The sequence below is a fragment of the Mustela nivalis genome (genome assembly GCF_964662115.1).
Source record: "Mustela nivalis genome assembly, chromosome: 11".
Taxonomy (NCBI): Eukaryota; Metazoa; Chordata; class Mammalia; order Carnivora; family Mustelidae; genus Mustela; species Mustela nivalis.
In genome coordinates, this window is record NC_139030.1 from 100,003,268 (window position 1) to 100,022,559 (window position 19,292).

Here is a 19,292-nt window from a genome sequence, read left to right on the forward strand (position 1 = left end):
TATTCCCTATCATATGTAAATCAAGTATATACATTTTATACTTGAGGAGACTGTCATAAGAGGTTACACAACTCATGCAAGATAGGGTGGTGAGTTGAAATTCAAACCCAAATTCAAACAACTATTCTATACTGCTTCCCATTATCTGATGATTTTACTTAACCTAAAAGAAGACAAAAACAATACAAGAAATATTGCTGGGCTTTAAAAGGCAACAGTAATAACATGGTTTTTAAATTCCTTTCTCCTTAAATAAGATCAAATACTTGTAAAAAAATATTCCATTCATTCTTAGAAAATAAATCTACTAAATCCAAATAAAACACATATATTTATAATTTATTTACTCATATGAAAATTTCATAATTAAGAATGATCTGTGGAATACCTCAAACTTTTGGAAATATGCTTCCAATGTAGAGTGGAGGAGAGCCTCCTCTACTTTCCCCTTCCTTAGCTTTCTCCTCCCATAGCTTCCTTCTACCTGGTACCTAGAAAACTATTTTCAGTTCATGTAATTTGATAACAGTGACAATAATATTACTTTTCCTATTTTAAAAGAAAGTTAATCTTCGTTATGAAATCAAAGTTTTGAAAAGTCACCTGTTGCAATGCATTCTATTTGAGGCAGACCATAAGTATTATCAGAAAACCTTGACTAATAAGTAGTTATATTTACTGGGCTCTTTGTGTACTGTACGATATATCTGATAAATCCAAAAATACCATCCCTGCTTCACTTTAAAACCTCTTCATTTGTTGCAGATTCACCCACTACAGAATCTTTACTACTTCCTTGATAACTTCTACATCAAAAAAAAAAATCACATTAAAGAAAAAAATTTTTTTTTAAGATTTTATTTATTTATTTGAGAGAGACACAGTGAGAGAGAACATGAGCGAGGAGAAGGTCAGAGAGAGAAGCAGACTCCCCTTGGAGCTGGGAGCCGGATGCGGGACTCGATCCCGGGACTCTGGGATCATGACCTGAGCCGAAGGCAGTCGTCCAACCAACTGAGCCACCCAGGCGTCCCAAGAAAATTTTTTTTAAAAAAAGCTCCATATGGTGGGAGATCTTGAAAATGAGAAAGACTATGCATGTATAGGGGCAGGGGTTTTTTTAAGCATCACTATACTTCTGCTCAGTTTTGCTTTGTTTTTTTTTTGTTTTTTGTTTTTTTTTAAGATTTTATTTATTTATTTGACAGAGAGAGATCACAAGTAGGCATGGAGGCAGGCAGAGAGAGAGAGAGAGGAAGAAGCAGGCTCCCTGCTGAGCAGAGAGCCCGATGCGGGACTCGATCCCAGGACCCTGAGATCATGACCTGAGCCGAAGGCAGCGGCTTAACCCACTGAGCCACCCAGGCGCCCTTAGTTTTGCTTTGAATCTAAAATTGCTCTTAGGGTGCCTGGGTGGCTCAGTGGTTACAGCCTCTGCCTTCGGCTCAGGTCATGATTCCAGGGTCCTGGGATCTAGCCCTGCATCGGACTCTCTGCTCAGCAGGGAGCCTGCTTTCTCCTCTCTTTCTGCCTGCCTCTCTGCCTGCTTGTGCTCTCCCTCTGACAAATAAATAAATAAATAAATAAATAAAATCTTTATAAGTGACTAATAAAATTAATACACATCTTATAAGACTGTTCAAGAAAAAATAGAGAAGGTGCAAACAAGCAGTGTCAGGAAGAAAATAGGGGCATCATCCTACTGATTCTATAGATTTAAAATATTTATATGCTTTGTTCTATACTTGATATATAATAGCTGCAGAATAACAATACTAAGATTATTATTAATATTAAATTCATTGAAAGTTTACACATTTTGTTTCTAGATTATATCTTGTTAGAGATGTACAATCAGATTACTGTCTTTGAAATAATTCACTAAGGTGCTTGAGTGGCTCAGTTGGTTAAGTGTCTACCTTTAGCTCAGGTCATGATCTCAGGGTCCTTGGATCGAATACCCCAACAGGCTCAGCAGGGAGCCTGCTTCCTCCCTCTTTGCCTACTTGTGATTTCTCTGTCAAATAAATAAAACCTTTTAAAAAAAATAAAAATAAAATAATTCTATTATGTAATTAATACCCATTGCAGAAAATTTGGAAAACAGGTAAACAAGACATATGTTATTCTTCGTATTATTAATGTAAAGATATTCTTTTTTTTTAATGTAAAGATATTCTTATTAGAGAGAAACGAAGTTTTTCTCAATAATTCTCTTTAATTTCCAACAAACCATCTTTTATTTCTTCTACTCAAACTTGGCCATGAATATTTCAGAAACAATTTAAAGCAGCATTTTCACCTTTTATGCACTGTTACTTACATGACACATACGTATCTACATCAGCGAAGCTATGTCTAATTGCCAGTATACCACTGCTATTTCCATTGTTTTCTTTTGCGTCAAGAAGGCATACCAACCTGTGGCATGCAAGTTAGTGACTGAGAGATGGATAAAGCAATAACCTTGAGTTCAGTCAAATGCATACACAAAAATAAATGTAAGTTACATGTAAACTCTGGCACTAGTCACATATTATGATACATTTCCAACTGATCTCAAAATAACAGTGTACCTAGACCTAGTGACTGGGAAGTAGTTTTACATTCTATTAGTAATCCTAAAATGAAATCTTTTAAAATCTTCAGGTAACATTAAAATGAACGTCATGGAAACAGTATTTTCAAAGCAACGCAAGTCAACAGTTTCAAGAAATTAAGGTCATCTAGTAAGGTTAATACATTTTGCTAAATAGCATAAAACTGATTATTTATGAAATACACTCACCATTTGTGCATTAGAATCCCCCAATGACTGGAGTTCATATTGAATAGGTTGCTTATTTTGGTCCACTAGATGGAATTGTTCTGCAGAAAGAGTCTGTGTCTGCCCTGGTATATTCTGTGATGTGAGTGAATTATCTGCTTCATGAGAGGTGATGGGTAAAACTCTAGGAGAACCATTCTGTCCAAAGGAAGGATCCCTGGAGTCCATGCAGGTTAGATGCTTTTGTAAAGAAAAAAAAAGCACTAAGGGTGTTTGTAAAATATGTCACAATTTGTATCTTTTAAATTAAAAAAAAAAAAAATTTTTTTTTAAGGTTTTAAGTAATCTCTACACCCAACATGGGACTCAAATTCACAACCCCAAGAGTAGCAGGCTCTATCAATTGAACCAGCCCGGAGCCCATAATGTTCTAAAAAAAAAAAAAAAAAAACACACACCACAAAACAAAGAATGTTTATTAGCCACTGTGGAAACAGTATGGAGGTTCCTCACAAAATTAAAAATATAACTACCTTATGATCTAGTAATCACAATACTGGGTATTTATCAGAAAATACAAAAACATTAATTCAAAGGGATACATGAACCCGTATGTTTATACAGCAGCATTATTTACAATAACCGAATTATGGAAACAGCCTAAGTATCCAATGATTGATGAATGGATGTGGTATGAATTGATGAAGATGTGCTATAAGACACAATGGAATATTATTCAGCCATAAAAAAAAAGAATGACATCTTGCCATGTGCAACAACATGGATGGAGCTAGAAAGTATAATGCTAAGTGAAGTCAGTCAAAGAAAGAGAAATACCATATGATTTCACTCATATATGGAATTTAAGAAATAAACAAATGAGGAAAGGGATAAAGAGAAAGAGAGAAAATCAAGAAACAGACTATTAATAAAAGAGAACATACTGATGATTACTAGAGCAGGGGGTGGGGAGGTGGGGTGGACAGGTTAAATAGGAGATGGGGATTAAGGAATGTACTTGTTTGGGGGGATTTTTTGGGTTTTTGTTTGTTTTTACAATTTTTTTTGTTTTTGTTTTTACACTTTGTTAAAGGAGGTTCCATGGCCAATGCAGGGCCCAAACTAACAACCCTGAGATCAAGACCTGAGCTGAGATGAACAGTCAGATGCCCAACATTAGACTGAGCCACCCAGGCACCCAGGAGTGCACTTGTGATGAGCACTTGGTGATGTATAAAACAGTTGAACCAATATATTATATACCTGAAACTAATATGTTAATTAATGGGAATTTAAAGTAAAATAAATAGAAAGCCATAATAAAAATGGAAAGATTCATTTCTCAGTTATTCACTTCATTTTTCACAAGAGTCAATTCACACAGACTGAAATAGACAGAAAGCTGTTCTAAACCGAAATTGTTGATTTTTATATTTTATTTCAATCGTATTGAAATAAAATTGTCCATGGGAACACATCCTGAAGTCATGATATATAATTCAAAACACAGATTTTTCTTTATATATAGATTTTAAGAATATAGAATTTTTATAATAGAGCTTTTAAGTAAAAGCTTTACTTTTGGTGCACCTGGGTGACTCAGTGGGTTAAGCATCTGCCTTCAGCTCAGGTCATGATCTCAGGGTCCTGAGATCAAGCCCTGCACCGGGCTCTCTGCTCAGTAGGGAGCCTGCTTTCCTCTCTCTCTGCCAACTTGTGATCTCTGTCAAATTAAAAAAAAAAAAAAAAAGCTTTACTTTTAAGTAAAGCTCTATATCATAAAGTTAAGTGTATGATAGAATTGTGGATAAATTGTTTCTTTTTTTTTTTTTTTAAACAAGTTTTCTGCCTTTATTTTATTTATTTTTTTTTTTTAAGATTTTATTTATTTATCAGAGAGAGAGGGCGAGAGAGCAAGCACAGGCAGACAGAATGGCAGGCAGAGGCAGAGGGAGAAGCAGGCTCCCTGCCAAGCAAGGAGCCCGATGCGGGACTCGATCCCAGGACGCTGGGATCATGACCTGAGCCGAAGGCAGCTGCTTAACCAACTGAGCCACCCAGGCGTCCCGATAAATTGTTTCTTGAATAAAATTAAATATAATACTATTTCTTATACATTGAAAAGTTATTAAATGGGGGCACCTGGGTGGCTCAGTTGGTTAAGCATCTGCCTTTGGATCAGATCATGATCCTAGGGTCCGGGGATCAAGCCCCACATAAGGCTTCTCTCTCTCCCTCTGCCTGCCACTCTCTCTCCCTCTGCCTGCCACTTTCCATGCTTGTGTTATCCATCAAATAAATAAATAAAACCTTAAAAAAATATAGAAGTTGTTAAATGGAATGGAAAAAAGTTCCCAGTTAAATTCTTACCTCATATACTTGAGAATCTGTTTTTGATTCTTCAGAATCATTATGGTTGACTCTTAGGGAATCGTTAGATTGTTCCATGCTGGTATATTCAATTCCATTTTCTTCTATTAGTTAATAGCTGAAAAAAATGTAAGTATCTGATGAAAGCACTTAACATTTTTATGGAATGTTTGTCTTAAATAAATCTCACATTTCTCCTACTGTGTTAACCCATACTATTCAGGTTAAATAATTTCCATTCTATAGATTAAGAAAATAAACATTTTTGTTAAATGACTTGCCAAGTCACCAGAACACATTCAGGCCAAAACAAAGATTACCATTATGTAGTTTCTTTATCTTACCCTTGATTAAACTCATATACTGGTTAATTAAGATTGTTGTTACAGGACAGGTACTTTTCACCCTTTCAAATACTTCTAAAATTCTCATTTTATAAAGATTTAATGCAAATAAAGGTTCTTAATTTTATGAGTTGAGCACATACTATTGTAGCATTAGATAATTTTAGAAAAGATGTTTTGGTGTAGACAGATTATATACAAACAGATCTTACCATAATGCACATCATACCACTAATACTGGGTTAACAAACTTTGAAAATGAATAAATATGTATTCCAAAAGTTTGAGCCACTTAGGCTTGGTACAGTGGTTAGCTCTAGTGGTGACCTGGCTTTACACACACACCCATACACAGACACACACACACAGATACACACACACACACACACACTGCCCCCTTGGGATATTTGGCAAAGTTTGGAAATATTTTTTTTTTAAAGATTTATTTATTTATTTATTTGACAGACAGAGATCACAAGTAGGCAGAGAGGCAGGCAGAGAGAGAGAGAGAGAGAGGGAGAGGGAAGCAGGCTTCCTGCGGAGCAGGGAGCCCGATGCGGGGCTCGATCCTAGGACCCTGAGATCATGACCCGAGCCGAAGGCAGCAGCCCAAACCACTGAGCCACCCAGGCGCCCCTGGAAATATTTTTGGTTGTCAAAAATGAGAGAAGAGTGCTACTAGAATCTAATGGAGAGAAGCTAGGGGTACTACTAAATATTTTGGAATGCTCACGGCAGCCTCCAAAACAAAGATATCAATGTTGCTGAGGTTCAGAAAACCTGGCCTACTATAATATAATACTAGATTCTGGATTATCTGAAAGTAATGATGCTTTAAATCTCAAAACCGGAGTAAGGTCAAAACAAAGCTGGTGAAGAGTAACACTAGAAAATTTGTAATATAAAATAAACTTCATAGAATCTTTTTAAGAATGTACACACTTAATTTTATTTTTGATAAAGCAGCACAAAGTCTTCTTAAAAATCCTGAAAGTTTTTATTTTTAAATTAACATGCTTTAAATTGAACTTACTTTTTTGTTTTCGCTATGTAGTTCCATGGATTTTAACACATGTAACCACATCACAGCCAGGATATATACAATAAAGTCACCCTATGCTATAATTTAAATTTATACCTTGTACTTAAGACTTAGTTGGTATATATATTTGAACACACTGAAAATATTTTTCTTTGATAGCACCCATACATACATTTGTAAAATTAACCGTTTCAGAAAATCTACAAGGTTTGCCATTTCATATTTCCAAAATATTATAAATATTTCTATTCAAATATAAATTGTAATAGGTTAAAAATCAGTCGTATTTTTAATATATAACTTTAAAATATCTTAAAGTTGTTTCTCTTTTAAGATTTTAAATTATCACTTGTATTCTAATTCATTACAAAAATCCCAAAAACCTATAGGTCCCTCTCAGGTTAAGGGCAATTTTATTTTATAATGTTCTGGTTCTGTTCCATTTTGAATTTTTTACATATATAAAACTTAGGAATAACATGCTTTATACATAGTTTAAAAAACAGAAAGTTCCACTAATGGCAATATGGTAGATTAGATAATATAGAAGGCTCTCTTGCTAGAAAACAAAAAAAAGAAAGTGGGTCTAAAAATACTTTGTGACTAGGAGCTGTTACAGGGCCACTCCCTGCTGTCTATATCCCCTCCCCCACCAAAAAAAAAAAAAAAGAAAGAAAGAAAAAAAGAAAAAAAAACTGTGAGCCAAAACCCAAGTGAAAAGCACAAGCAAAGAGGAAAATTTCTGCAACAGCAGTACTAACACACAAGTTTTATGGCTGGGAAAGTGGAGTGTGGATAAGTAGCTTAGGGGAGGGGAAATTAAAATTCCCAAGATAAGACTAGGAACCTGAAAGATCTTGAGACAATAGTTTAGCCCAGCTTCTGGTAAGACCAAACAGAGCTATTATTTGGAGGAACCCAAACCCAATTAAGGCATTAGTTTCCTTTCATATCAAGATTCAATATAAGCTTATAATCAGAATGCCAAAAACACAGGAAATAAACCTTCAAAAGAAAGAGTCAGCAAAGTCAGACACCTCCTTAAACTTCAAATATTGGAACCATCTGACAGTGAATATAAAATAACCATTTTAAACTCAAAGAAATAAACTGAATGAATAACAGGAATAAGCAAGCAACAAGGCTGAAAAGTTTAATCTGAAAGAGAACTAAACAGAACTTTCAGAAATTAAAAAAAAAAAAAAAAATGGGGCGCCTGGGTGGCTCAGTGGGTTAAGCGCCTTCGGCTCAGGTCATGATCTCAGGGTCCTGGGATCAAGTTCCACATCGGGCTCTCTGCTCAGCAGGGTGCCTGCTTCCTCCTCCCTCTCTCTGCCCGCCTCTCTCCCTACTTGTGATCTCTCTCTGTTAAATAAATAAATAAAATCTTAAAAAAAAAAAAAAGTAAGCCAATGGATTCATTAAATAGAATAAATTTGGTAGAAAAAACTATTAAATTAGAAGCCATATTTTAAAAAATTACCCAGAATTCATCACAGGAAAAACAGAAGATAAAAAACATGAAGAGACTTAAACAAAATAGAAAAAGTATAACATACTTATAATTGGAATCACAGAAGAATAGAAAAGAAATAGAAAAAACGGCTGGCTGACAGTACTTGAGGAGATAGTAGCTAACAATTTTTCAACACTGAATCCACAGATAAAGTACAAAATGTACCAAAATTAATCAAAAGAAATCTATACCCAATGTAGTAGAAGTACAAAATTCTAAAAAGAAAGGAAAATCTAAAAGTGAAGCAAGAGATAAGATCACCCATGGGGTACTGACATTAGATATATAGCAAACTATTCAATAGCAACACTGGCAGAAGTCATGTTAAAAAAAAGAAAATTAATTCTCAGCATATGATTATATAAGCTCAAAACGATTTCTTTCACAAAGCAGGGTGAGAGGAAGATATTTTAAGATTTTAAAAAACTGAGGGGTGCCTGGATGGCTCAGTCAGTTACGTGTCTACCTTCAGTTCAGGTCATGTTCGCAGTGGGATCGAGCCCCACATTGGGCTCCCTGCTTAGCAAGGAGTATGCTTCTCTCCCTTCCTCTGCTGCTCTCCCTGCTTCTGCTCTCTCTCTCTCTCTCTCTTTCAAATAAATAAATAAAATCTTTAAAAAGAAAAAGGTTTTAAAAACTGAAAATTTACAATGAATAGATCCTACAAGAAAGAAATTTCTAAAGAATGCAGAGAATAAAAATGATACCAGAGGGAAATCCTGAGATGCCAGAAAAATGGTAAGCTAGAAAACTAATAACTCTCAGAAAAATCCAAATAAACACTGTCTGTATAAATAACAATAATGCTATTATAATTTTGTATATGTGTGTTTTAAGAATAGAAATAAAATACTGAAGAACTAAATAAAATACCCGTAACTCAGGAGGGGGTGATGAGAGATAAACACAGTGTATTAAAACGTATGGTATGCAGGAAAAGCAATGCTCAGAGGGAAATCTAGTGCAAATAGGCCTGTATTTTAAAAAAAGAAAAGAAAAAAACCCTCAAAACAATAACCTGACATTATTCTTCAAAAATAAACAAGAGCCAACTAAATTGAAATCTAGTAGAAGGAAGAAAATAATATAGATTAGAGATAAGCAAAATCAAGAATAGAAAAGCAAAGAATTAATCAATCTAAAAGTTGGTTCTTCAAAAAGATTGATAAAATTGACAAAACTTTATCGAGACTGACAATAAAAAAAGAACAGACACTAATAACTAGAATCAGAAATTGAAATGGGACATGTCTATAAAATCTTACAGAAACTAAAAAGATCATGAGAAAATACTAAGAACAAACGTACACCTCTATCTATTCGCCTATGGTCTTGGTCTTGTATATAGAAAATCCTGAAGAATTCCCAAAAACACTATCAGAGCTAAAAAATTCAACAAAGTTACAGGATATAAGATAAATATGCAAAATTCTATCATATTTCTAAAAAAAAGGGCGGGGTGCCTGGGTGGCTCAGATGGTTAAGCATCTGCCTTCCGCTCTCAGGTCATGATCTCCAGGTCCTGGAATCAAGCCCCACATTAGGCTCCCAGTTCAGCGGGAAGTTTGCTTCTCCCTCTTCCTCTGCCTCACCCATGCTCATGCTCTCTGTCTCAAATGAATAAATAAAATCTTTAAAAAGAAAAAAAAAAAACAAAACCCCCATTGTATTTCTATATAGTAGCAATGAGCAATCCAAAAATAAAATGAAATTAAGAAAATGATTCATTTGCAATCTTATCAACAAGAATAAAATCCTGATAAACAAATTTAAGCAAGAAGTATAAGACTAGTACATTAAAACTATAAAATACTGTTGAATAAAATTAAAGATGTAAATAAATGGAAAGACATACTGTGTTCCTGGAATTGGCAAACACGAACATGGTAATACTATCCAAAGCAATGTAGAGATTCAATGCAATCCTTATCAAAATCCCAATGGTCTTTTTTTTAGTTATGGAAAAGCCAAATTCATATAGAATTACATGGAACCTAAACAGCCAAAACAATCTTGAAAAAGAACAAAGTTGGAGGACTCATTCTTCAAATCTTACTACAAAGCTACAATACTCAAAACAAACGAACAAACAAAAAACAAAAAAAGCTACAATACTCAAAAGAATGTAGTAATGACTTGAGGATAGACATGTGGATCAATGGAATAGAATTGAGAGTCCAGAAAAAACTCAAAACAACTATGGTCAAATAATTTTCAACAAGGGTACCAAAGGGATCCAGTGAGAAATGAATAATAGTCTTCTTCAACAACTGGTGCTGGGACAACTCAATATCTAAATACAAAATAATGAAAATGAACCCCTACCTCATAGTATATAAAAAAGGTAAACAAAAAAACAAACAAAAAATCCTAAAATAGATCAAGAACCTAAATGTAAGAGTTAAAACCATAAAATTCTTGGAAGAAAATATAAGGATAAATCTTCATGACCTTGGATTTGGCAATGCTTCTCATAGCTAGAACACCAAAAAACTGTAGAGTCAAAATTAAAAATAGGTAAACTGGACATTATAAAAATAAAAACTTTTTGGGGCGCCTGGGCGGCTCAGTGCTTTAAGCCTCTGCCTTCGGCTCAGGTCATGATGTCAGGGTCCTGGGATCGAGTCCCGCATCAGGCTCTCTGCTCAGCAGTGAGCCTGCTTCCCACCCTCCTCTGCCTGCCTCTCTGCCTACTTGTGATCTCTGTCAAATAAATATATAAAATCTTTAAAAAATAAAAATTAAAATTAAAAAATAAAAACATCTGTGCAAAGGACACCATGACAAGAATGAAAAGACAACCTACAGATGGGAGGAAATATTTGTAAATTAAATCTCTGATAAGGTCTAGAATATATAAAGGGAGCACCTGGGTGGCTCAATCAGTTAAGTGTCCAAACTCTCAATTTCAGCTCAGGTCATGATCTCAGAGTCACGAGACTGAGTCCGGTGTCAGGCTCTGTGCTGGGTGTGGAGCCTGCTTGGGATTCTCTCTCTCTCTCCCTATGCCCCATCTTCCGTCTCTCCCTCTCTTAAAAAAAAAAAAAAAAATAGTTCAAAGGTCAAAATAGCACCAAAAACTTGGGGGAAAAAACAACAGAATTGGAATTCTTAAACTTTCTGATTGAGACTTGCCATGAAACTAAAATAATCAGGATACTTGGTATTAGTGTAAAGACAAAGAGATCAATGAACATAACAGAGAATCCAGTAAGAGAGCCTCACATATATAGTCATTGCTTTTTTTTCTTTTAAGACTTAGTTATTTGAGAGAGTGAGAGAGAGAGAGAGAACAGGGGGAGGGGCAGAGAGAGAGAGAATCTCAAGTAGAAATTAGGTGCTCCTAGTCAAATGCTTTTCAATAAAGGTGCCAAGGCAATTAAGAGAAAAAGGACAGTCTTTTCGAAAAATGGAGCTGAAACAATAGCTATATGCAAAACAATAAATGACACTTACCTCAAACCATATTAAAAAATCAGCTTGAAACAATCATGGCCAATAAAACTATAAAACTTCTAGAAGAAATCATAGGGAAAAACTTTGTGACTCTGGGTTTGGCAAAAATATCTTAAATATGACACAAAAAGCACAAAAATATAAGTCTACAAATTGGACTTCACCAAAATGAAACTTTTGTTCATTACATTTTGGGAGAAAATATTTGCAAAACATATTCCTCCTTTTTTTTTTTTTTTAAGAGTGTATTCATTTGACAGGGAGAGAGAGAGAGAGAGAGATGGAGAGAGCACAAGCAGGGAGAGCAACAGAGGGAGAGGGAGAAGAGGCTCCCCACCGAGCAAGGAGCCCACCGCAGGACTCCATCCCAGGACCCTGGGATCACGACCTGAGCCGAAGGCAGACACTCCACTGACTGAGCCACCCAGGCATCCCTTGATAAAGGAATTTATATCCCAACTCTGTAAAGAACTGTTTCAACCCAATTATAAGACAACAACCCAATAAAAAGTGGGCAAAATATTTTGAGTACACACTTTACTAAAGAAAACAGACAAACAACTAGAGAAAGGCAAACACCACGTGATCTCTCTTACATGTGGAATTAAGAGATACCATCTTCCAGTTACAAAAGAAGCAAGTCAGGTGGTGCCTGGATGGCTCAGTCACATTAGGCATCCAGCTCTTGGTTTCAGTCCAGGTCACAGTCTCAGAGTTGTGACACTGAGGCCCAAGTCAGGTTCTGTGCTGAGTGCAGTCTACTTGAGATTCTCTCTCTCCCTCTTCCTCTGCCCCCTCCCTTGCTCCCTAAAATAATAAATAAATCTTAAAAAAAAAAAATTCTCTCCCTCTCCCTCCTCCCTGCTTGCTCGCTCTCAAAAAAATAGTATCTCACAAGGATAAAAAGTACAGCACACAGAATCTAGTCAATAGTATTGTAATAACTTTTTTTTTTAGATTGTATTTATTTATTTGTCAGAGAGAGTGAGAGCACAAGCAGGCAGAGTGGCAGGGAGAGGCAGAGAGAGAAGCAGGCTCCCCGCTGAGCAAGGAGCCCGATGCGGGACCTGATTCCAGGATCCTGGGATCATGACCTAAGCGGAAGGCAGCGGCTTAACCTGCTGAGCCAGCCAGGCACCCCTTGTAATAACTTTTTAATGGAGACAGATAGTACCTATACTTATCACGGTAAGCATTTCATAATGTTTATAATTGTCAAATCGCTATGTTGTATACCTGAAACTGCTATTATATGTGAACTATACTTCATTTGTTTTTTTTTAAGGATTTTATTTATTTATTTGACAGAGATCACAAGTAGGCAGAGAGGCAGACAGAGAGAGAGGAGGAAGCAGGGTCCCTGCTGAGCAGAGAGCCCGATGCGGGACTCGATCCCAGGATTCCAGGATCATGACCTAGGCTGAAGGCAGAGGCTTTAACCCACTGAGCCACCGAGGCGCCCCTATACTTCAATTTTTTAAAAAAGGCTATTAAGCCACAAAGACAAGGAAAACTTTAAACATATTTTGATAAGTAAAAGAAGTCACTGTGAAAAGCCTGCATACTATACAATTTCAAATATATGACTTTTTTTTTTTAAAGATTTTATTTATTTGGGGCGCCTGGGTGGCTCAGTGGGTTAAGCCGCTGCCTTCGGCTCGGGTCATGATCTCAGAGTCCTGGGATCGAGTCCCGCATCGGGCTCTCTGCTCAGTGGGGAGCCTGCTTCCTCCTCTCCCTCTGCCTGCCTCTCTGCCTGCTTGTGATCTCTCTCTGTCAAATAAATAAATAAAATATTTTTAAAAAAATAAAAAATATATTAAAAAAAAAAAGATTTTATTTATTTATTTCACAGAGATCAAAGTAGGCAGAGAGGCAGGCAGAGAGAGAGGAGAAAGCAGGCTCCCTGCAGAACAGAGAGCCCGATGTGGGGCTAGATCCCAGGACTCTGGGATCATGACCTGAGCTGAAGGCAGAGGCTTTAACCCACTGAGCCACCTAGGTGCCCTCAAATATATGATATTCTTGAAAAGGCAAAACTATAGACTCAGTAACAAGATAAATAGTTGCCACAGGTTGAGAAATTTTTATTTTGATGAAACAATTCTTTATGATATTGTTATGGTGGATACATGACATTTTGACATCAGTTTTGTCAAAATGCACAGAATTATACAACACAAATAGCGAACCTTAATGCAAGCTATAGACTTGTCCATGATACTGTATCAATATTGGTTCATTAACTTGAAGAAATATACCACACTAGGGGTTCCTGGCTGGCTCAGTCTGTGGGGCATGCAGGTCTTCATGTCAGGACTGGGAGTTCTAGTCCCATGTTGGGCAGAGAGTTTATTAAATAAATAAATATTTTTAAAAAAATAAAAAAAGAAATGTGCCACACTAATGCAAAATGTTAATAACAAGGAAAACTGTGCTAGCACACAGAGAAAGGAATGTTGTGGGGGCAGGAATATGGCAATCTTTGTATTCCCTGCTTGATCTTTCTTTCTTTATTTTTTAAAAAGATTTATTTGAGCGAGAGAGAAAGAGAGAAGTGGGAGGGGCAGGGAGAGGAGAGAGAGTCTCAAGCAGACTCCATGCTGCGTGGAGCCGGAGGCAGAGCTGGATTCCATGACCCAAGACCACGACCCAAGCTGAAACCAAGAGCTGGATGCTTAACTGACGATGCCAACTCAGTGCCCTGCTCAGTTTTTCTATAAAGCTATTGATTTTTCTGTAAATCTTCCAATGTCCACAGTAGAAAAATAACGCTATTCAAAAAGAAAAGTCTTATAGAGTCAAATGAAAATAAAGTACCACTGATGGATGCATTAAGACTGAAATAATAGCTGTCAAGAATACAATTCAGTGTAAGTTTATTGAAATATTCACTGTCTAGGGCCGCCTGGGTGGCTCAGTGGGTTACCTCTGCCTTCAGCTCCGGTCATGATCTCAGGGTCCTGGGATCGAGCCCTGCATCAGGCTCCCTGCTCCCCCCATCTCTGCCTGCCTCTCCGCCTGCTTGTGATCTCTCTGTCAAATAAATAAATAAAATCTTAAAAAAAGAAAAGAAATATTCACCATCTAACCATGGTGACATCAAGATTAAGAAATCTTTTTGAGGGGCACCTGGGTAGACAGTCAGTTAAGCCTCCGATGCTTGGTTTTGGCTCAGGTTGTGTTCTCAGCATCGTGAGATCAAGTCCCATGTCTGGCTCCATGCTCAGTCTGGGGTCTGCTTAGGACTCTCTCTCCCTCTGCTCCTCCCTGACCCCATCATTCTCCCTCTTTCTCTTTCTCTAAAATAAGTGAATAAGTCTCTTAAGAAAAAAAAATTTTTGAGAGCTCTCTGAGTTTTAAATATAAACACTACTATGACAAAATAGATGAAGATTATAAATTTGTCAAAGCTATACAACATAAAGTTTATTGAATTTTTTTCCAAGATTTTATTTAACATGAGATTCAATAACATTTATTCATTCATTTATTTATTTATTTATGGGACACAGTGAGAGAGGGAACACAAGCAGGGGTAGTGGGAGAGGGAGAAGCAGGCTTCCCACAGAGCAGGGAGCCCAATGCTGGGCTCAATCTCAGAAGCCCAGGATCACGACCTGAGCCAAAGTCAGAAGCCCAGTGACTAAGCCACCCAGGCGTCCCGAATGGTTCTTTTTTGAAAATTATTTTTATTGGGGCACCTCGGTGGTTCAGTTGGTTAAGCAACTGCCTTCAGCTCAGGTCAGAATCCCGGGATCCTGGGATCGAGGCCTGCATCCAACTCCTTACTCGGCAGGGAGTCTGCTTCTCCCTCTCCCTCTACCTGCTACTCCTCCTGCTTGTGCTCTGTGAAATAAATAAATAATTTTTTTAAAAAGTTTGTTTTTATTTATTTGACAGAGAGAGAGCACAAGCAGGTGGAGCAGCAGGCAGAGTGAGAGAAAAAAGCAGACTCCCAAATGAGAAGCCTGATGTGGGGCTCGATCCCGGGATTCCGGGACCGTGACCTGAGCCCAAGGCAGGTGCTTAACTGACTAAGCCACCCAGGCACCCCTGAATGTTTATTATACTTAACAATTACAAGCTAGAATTATTAATAATGACTCTATATTCTGTGATGTAGAACCTGTTACCACCCTTTTACTGAAAAGGAAATTGAGGCTCACTGCTTAAGGTTATGGGGTTATCAATTAATGGGCACTATGGTATAGCACTATGCTAAAAAGTTTTTTGTTTTTTTGTTTAAGATTTGTTTATTTGAGAGGGACTGTAAGCAGGGGTTAGGGCAGAGGGAGAGAAGCAGACTACCCACTGATCATGGAGCATGGTACAGTCTGGACCTCACCACCCCAGGATCATGATGTAAGCTGAAATCAAGAATTGGGAAGTTTAACCAACTGAGCCAACCAGGCACCCCTAAAAGTATTTCATATATGTCATTTTATATAATCCTTTCAACAACCCTGTGATTCAGTTACTTGCTCCAATTTACATGTAAAGACACAAGACTCAGGCAATTAAGTAACTTTCCCAAGATTATAAATACACTAAGTGGCTGACCAAGGCACATATACCGATCCCAAATCCTACTCTTGCTATTACAACAGGAACTCTATCAAAGTCACAGAAAAAAATTCCCTTCTTCCTTTAGTTATAGCTTTAAATCTTTTTTTTTTTTTGATAGGTTAACAAATTACAGATGCTAAAAGAAATTTTTTGTTCATATTTTGTTCTCCACTTTTCTTGGTTGAAATTCAATTAGAGGCAGTCCCTAAAGCACCAAAGCCCTCCTGCAAACAATATAAACACCTCTGATCCCTTGAAAAAGCTAGAATTCGAATCTTGCAGACACTGTAATCACTGAGAAAACATCCTGCAAACAGATTCAAAAGTGGAGCTTGAGAAAAAGTAAAAAGTACAAATAGCTTAGGGGGGAAAGAATTCTAAAGACTTGCTTCCAGTTTCCTAATAGCTGCCCTGATCCCATTATAAATTTTTTTCATTTTATTTACTTTCTCTTACCCCAAGCTGAAATTTTCACTGGAGATAATAAGCCCTTTTTATTTAATTTAATTAATTTGTTTATTTGACAGAGAGATACAGTGAGAGAGGGAACACAAGCGGGGGGAATGGGAGAGGGAAAAGCAGATTCCCACTGGACAAGGAGCTTGATGTGGGGCTTGATCCCAGGACCTTGGATCATGACATAAGCAGAAGGCAGATGTTTAATGACTGAGCCACCCAGGCACCTCAACATTTTCTCTTAAAACTAAAAACACTCTGGACATAGTATCAGTCATTAACAAATTTGTGTAAATTTATATATTAAATTTATACAGCTTTCTTCATTTAAGAAGAGTTCATGGGGATGCCTGGGTGGCTCAGTAGTAAAGCCTCTGCCTTCGGCTCAGGTCATGATCTCAGGGTCCTGGGATCAAGCCACGCATCCATCTGGCTCTCTGCTCAGCAGGGAGCCTGCTTCCCCTCTCTCTGCCTACTTGTGATCTCTGTCAAATAAATAAATAAATAAAATCTTAAAAAAAAAAATAAGAAGAAGAAAAGTTCAGAATAGCTACCCTGGAAAGTTTAATCTGGAGGTGAGAAAGTAAGTACACCTGAAGCTCAGAACATTTAAAAGGGCTTCAGCAGAGGCCTGAGCTGTGCTGCAATGAGGAAGGCAGGATGAACGCCCCAGGGATTTACACCAGGAAAGGTGGTAAAGATGTTAACAGAAGAACCCTGCCAAACATAAACCACCTACTTCAGGATTTTATGCAGACTGGGATTTTGCCACTCAAAGAGAATTTCTTTTTCCACTGTATTTTGGAACTCAAAACTCAAAATCTTCCTTTCAGCATATACGTCTATACTACAAGTTAAAGAAATTTTATATGGTTAAACTGGGAAAATACTACTTAAAGTCGTTTCTATATGGAAAAATGGGTTTCGGTATCTATTAACTAATCTATTGGTGAACTGGAAGTTGAAAGTACATTCCTATGCTACGGATATCCTTTTCAAAATCAAATTTTTTTTGAATGAAGGGAAAAAAGTATTACTCCTTCCTCCCTTAATTCCCCCATCAATCTGCATGCTTTTCAATCCTGACAAATGCAGGGTGACTTAAAATATCCAATATTCCCATCTAACCTCAACGTCAGTACATGCTAAAAAGTATTAGCCTTTTTTTTTAAAGATTTTATTTATTTATTTGTCAGAGAAAGAGAGAGGTTGAGAGAGAGAGAGAGAGAAAGCACAAGCAGGGGGAGTGGCAGGCAGAGGGAGAAGCAGGCTCCCCACTGAGCAAGGGGCCCCAACATGGAACTTGATCCCAGGACCTGAGCCAAAGGCAGATGCTTAACCTACTGAGCTACCCAGGCATCCCCCTAATGTTCAATTAACTATATCAAAGTGACATTTTTAAGAACAAAGATATTAAGTAGCTAGGTATAAAATGCCTTCTTCTAACTGGTAAACACAAACAGAACAAAGTACCTATATCCAAAGTATAATCTGATTTTTCATAAATATGTAATAGGTAATAGTTGACTTTTATAGAGATGTTCCTTTCGATTAGTTAAAAATAAAAATATTACCTTCAGGTAGTAGCTCAAGTATAAACTCAGGCCTCAAACATTTTACTAGTCCCAGAAATGCCCTCTCTTGTCCACTCAAGTTCTTCCTTTGAGGGGCACTAAATCATGACAGTTGTGGCTTCATTTGTGTGAGAGCCATAATTGTGTCTTCACAGCAGCATTTCTTCTGTAATGAGAAAGTATTCAATATATATTTTCTTTTCCTAGACATAAAGAAAACTACTAGATTTTATGCAGATTTTATTATAAAATAGCCATTACCAGCCTAGTACAGAACTGCACTGGTGGTAGAGTGGTGAGCACAGCTGCCTACCTAGTACAGTAGAACCATCCTGTGACTCACTCCGCTGAAGAAAACTACAGATTAGGACTGACTTGACAGATAGCTGCATGTGTCCAGGAGTATGTGACTTAACCTCTCTGTGTCAGTTTCCTTACCTAAAATTGGGCATGTGGACTATAGTTTTGTTCCAAGTCACATTCTGTAACTACTACTCAAAGACCTCCCCAGTAAATTGCATTTCTCTCATGAAATATTTACTAACAGGGCATCTTCTGGAACCACAGAAGCTTGAGACTAAAGATCACCCTCCCTAAACAACACCCTGTAAAACATCCTGGAATTGGTTTGACGAGGTTAGTTCTTAAGCAAATAGTATTGGGATTACATAAAGAAAACAGAAAGAAGAAAGTATTACATGTATAGGCAGTTAATGATTGGAGTTCCGAACACACACTAAAGCATTACATTTTGCTGTCAAATTGCTTTCGAGAATATTTCTAGAAAAGGTGTTCTTTTTCTCGAAGAGAAATTTCTCACATTAAAAAAGTGGACTTTACCTCACATCAAAAACAAAGATTAGGAAGAAACTGTTAAAAGAGAAGTTTCATGTTTTATAGGGAAAAGGGGGATTTTTATTGTTTATACATATTTGACTGGATGGCAGAAAGGAAAAGACTGGCTATTCGGGCTTTTCTTTTCTTTTCAGGTCACTCACATCTCTGTGGACCATATTTGGGCCATTGCTGTTTTGCTTCTGTTCAGCAGCAAATTTTATTTGTTCAATACTTTAGAGGTAGTTCTCTCTTAACATCTGATTATTTTGTTGAGTTTCCTTTACAGTCTTGGGTGCGGTAAAATGTATCTGTTAAAGCCAATTACCTGAGAATAAATACCCAAACAGGGTAACTGAAAGAT

General features: G+C 37.0%; 1 protein-coding gene and 1 long non-coding RNA gene across 12 annotated transcripts in view; both read right to left on the reverse strand.

The window, feature by feature from the left end:
• Positions 1 to 19,292, reverse strand: part of CARF (calcium responsive transcription factor) — a 78,079-nt gene that overhangs the window by 55,729 nt on the left and 3,058 nt on the right. For 10 of the 11 annotated variants that reach the window (XR_014300114.1, XR_014300115.1, XR_014300116.1 and 7 more), the window contains exons 2-4: positions 18,095 to 18,260; positions 5,138 to 5,255; positions 2,789 to 3,007 (exon numbers count right to left, since the gene is read on the reverse strand). Coding sequence is in view for 5 of the 11 variants with exons in the window: in XM_082688865.1 (XP_082544991.1) it covers positions 2,789 to 3,007; positions 5,138 to 5,215 (297 nt within the window). In the remaining 6 variants the exon portion in view is untranslated. Of the gene's footprint in view, positions 1 to 2,788; positions 3,008 to 5,137; positions 5,256 to 11,495; positions 11,555 to 18,094; positions 18,261 to 19,292 lie in introns of all 11 variants that reach the window. The other variant, XM_082688869.1, reaches the window with a different exon arrangement.
• LOC309843412 lies at positions 843 to 2,768 on the reverse strand. The gene is made up of 2 exons (XR_014300135.1): positions 1,920 to 2,768; positions 843 to 1,014 (listed from the first exon to the last, which is right to left on the reverse strand). It is a non-coding gene; the product is annotated as an uncharacterized lncRNA (long non-coding RNA).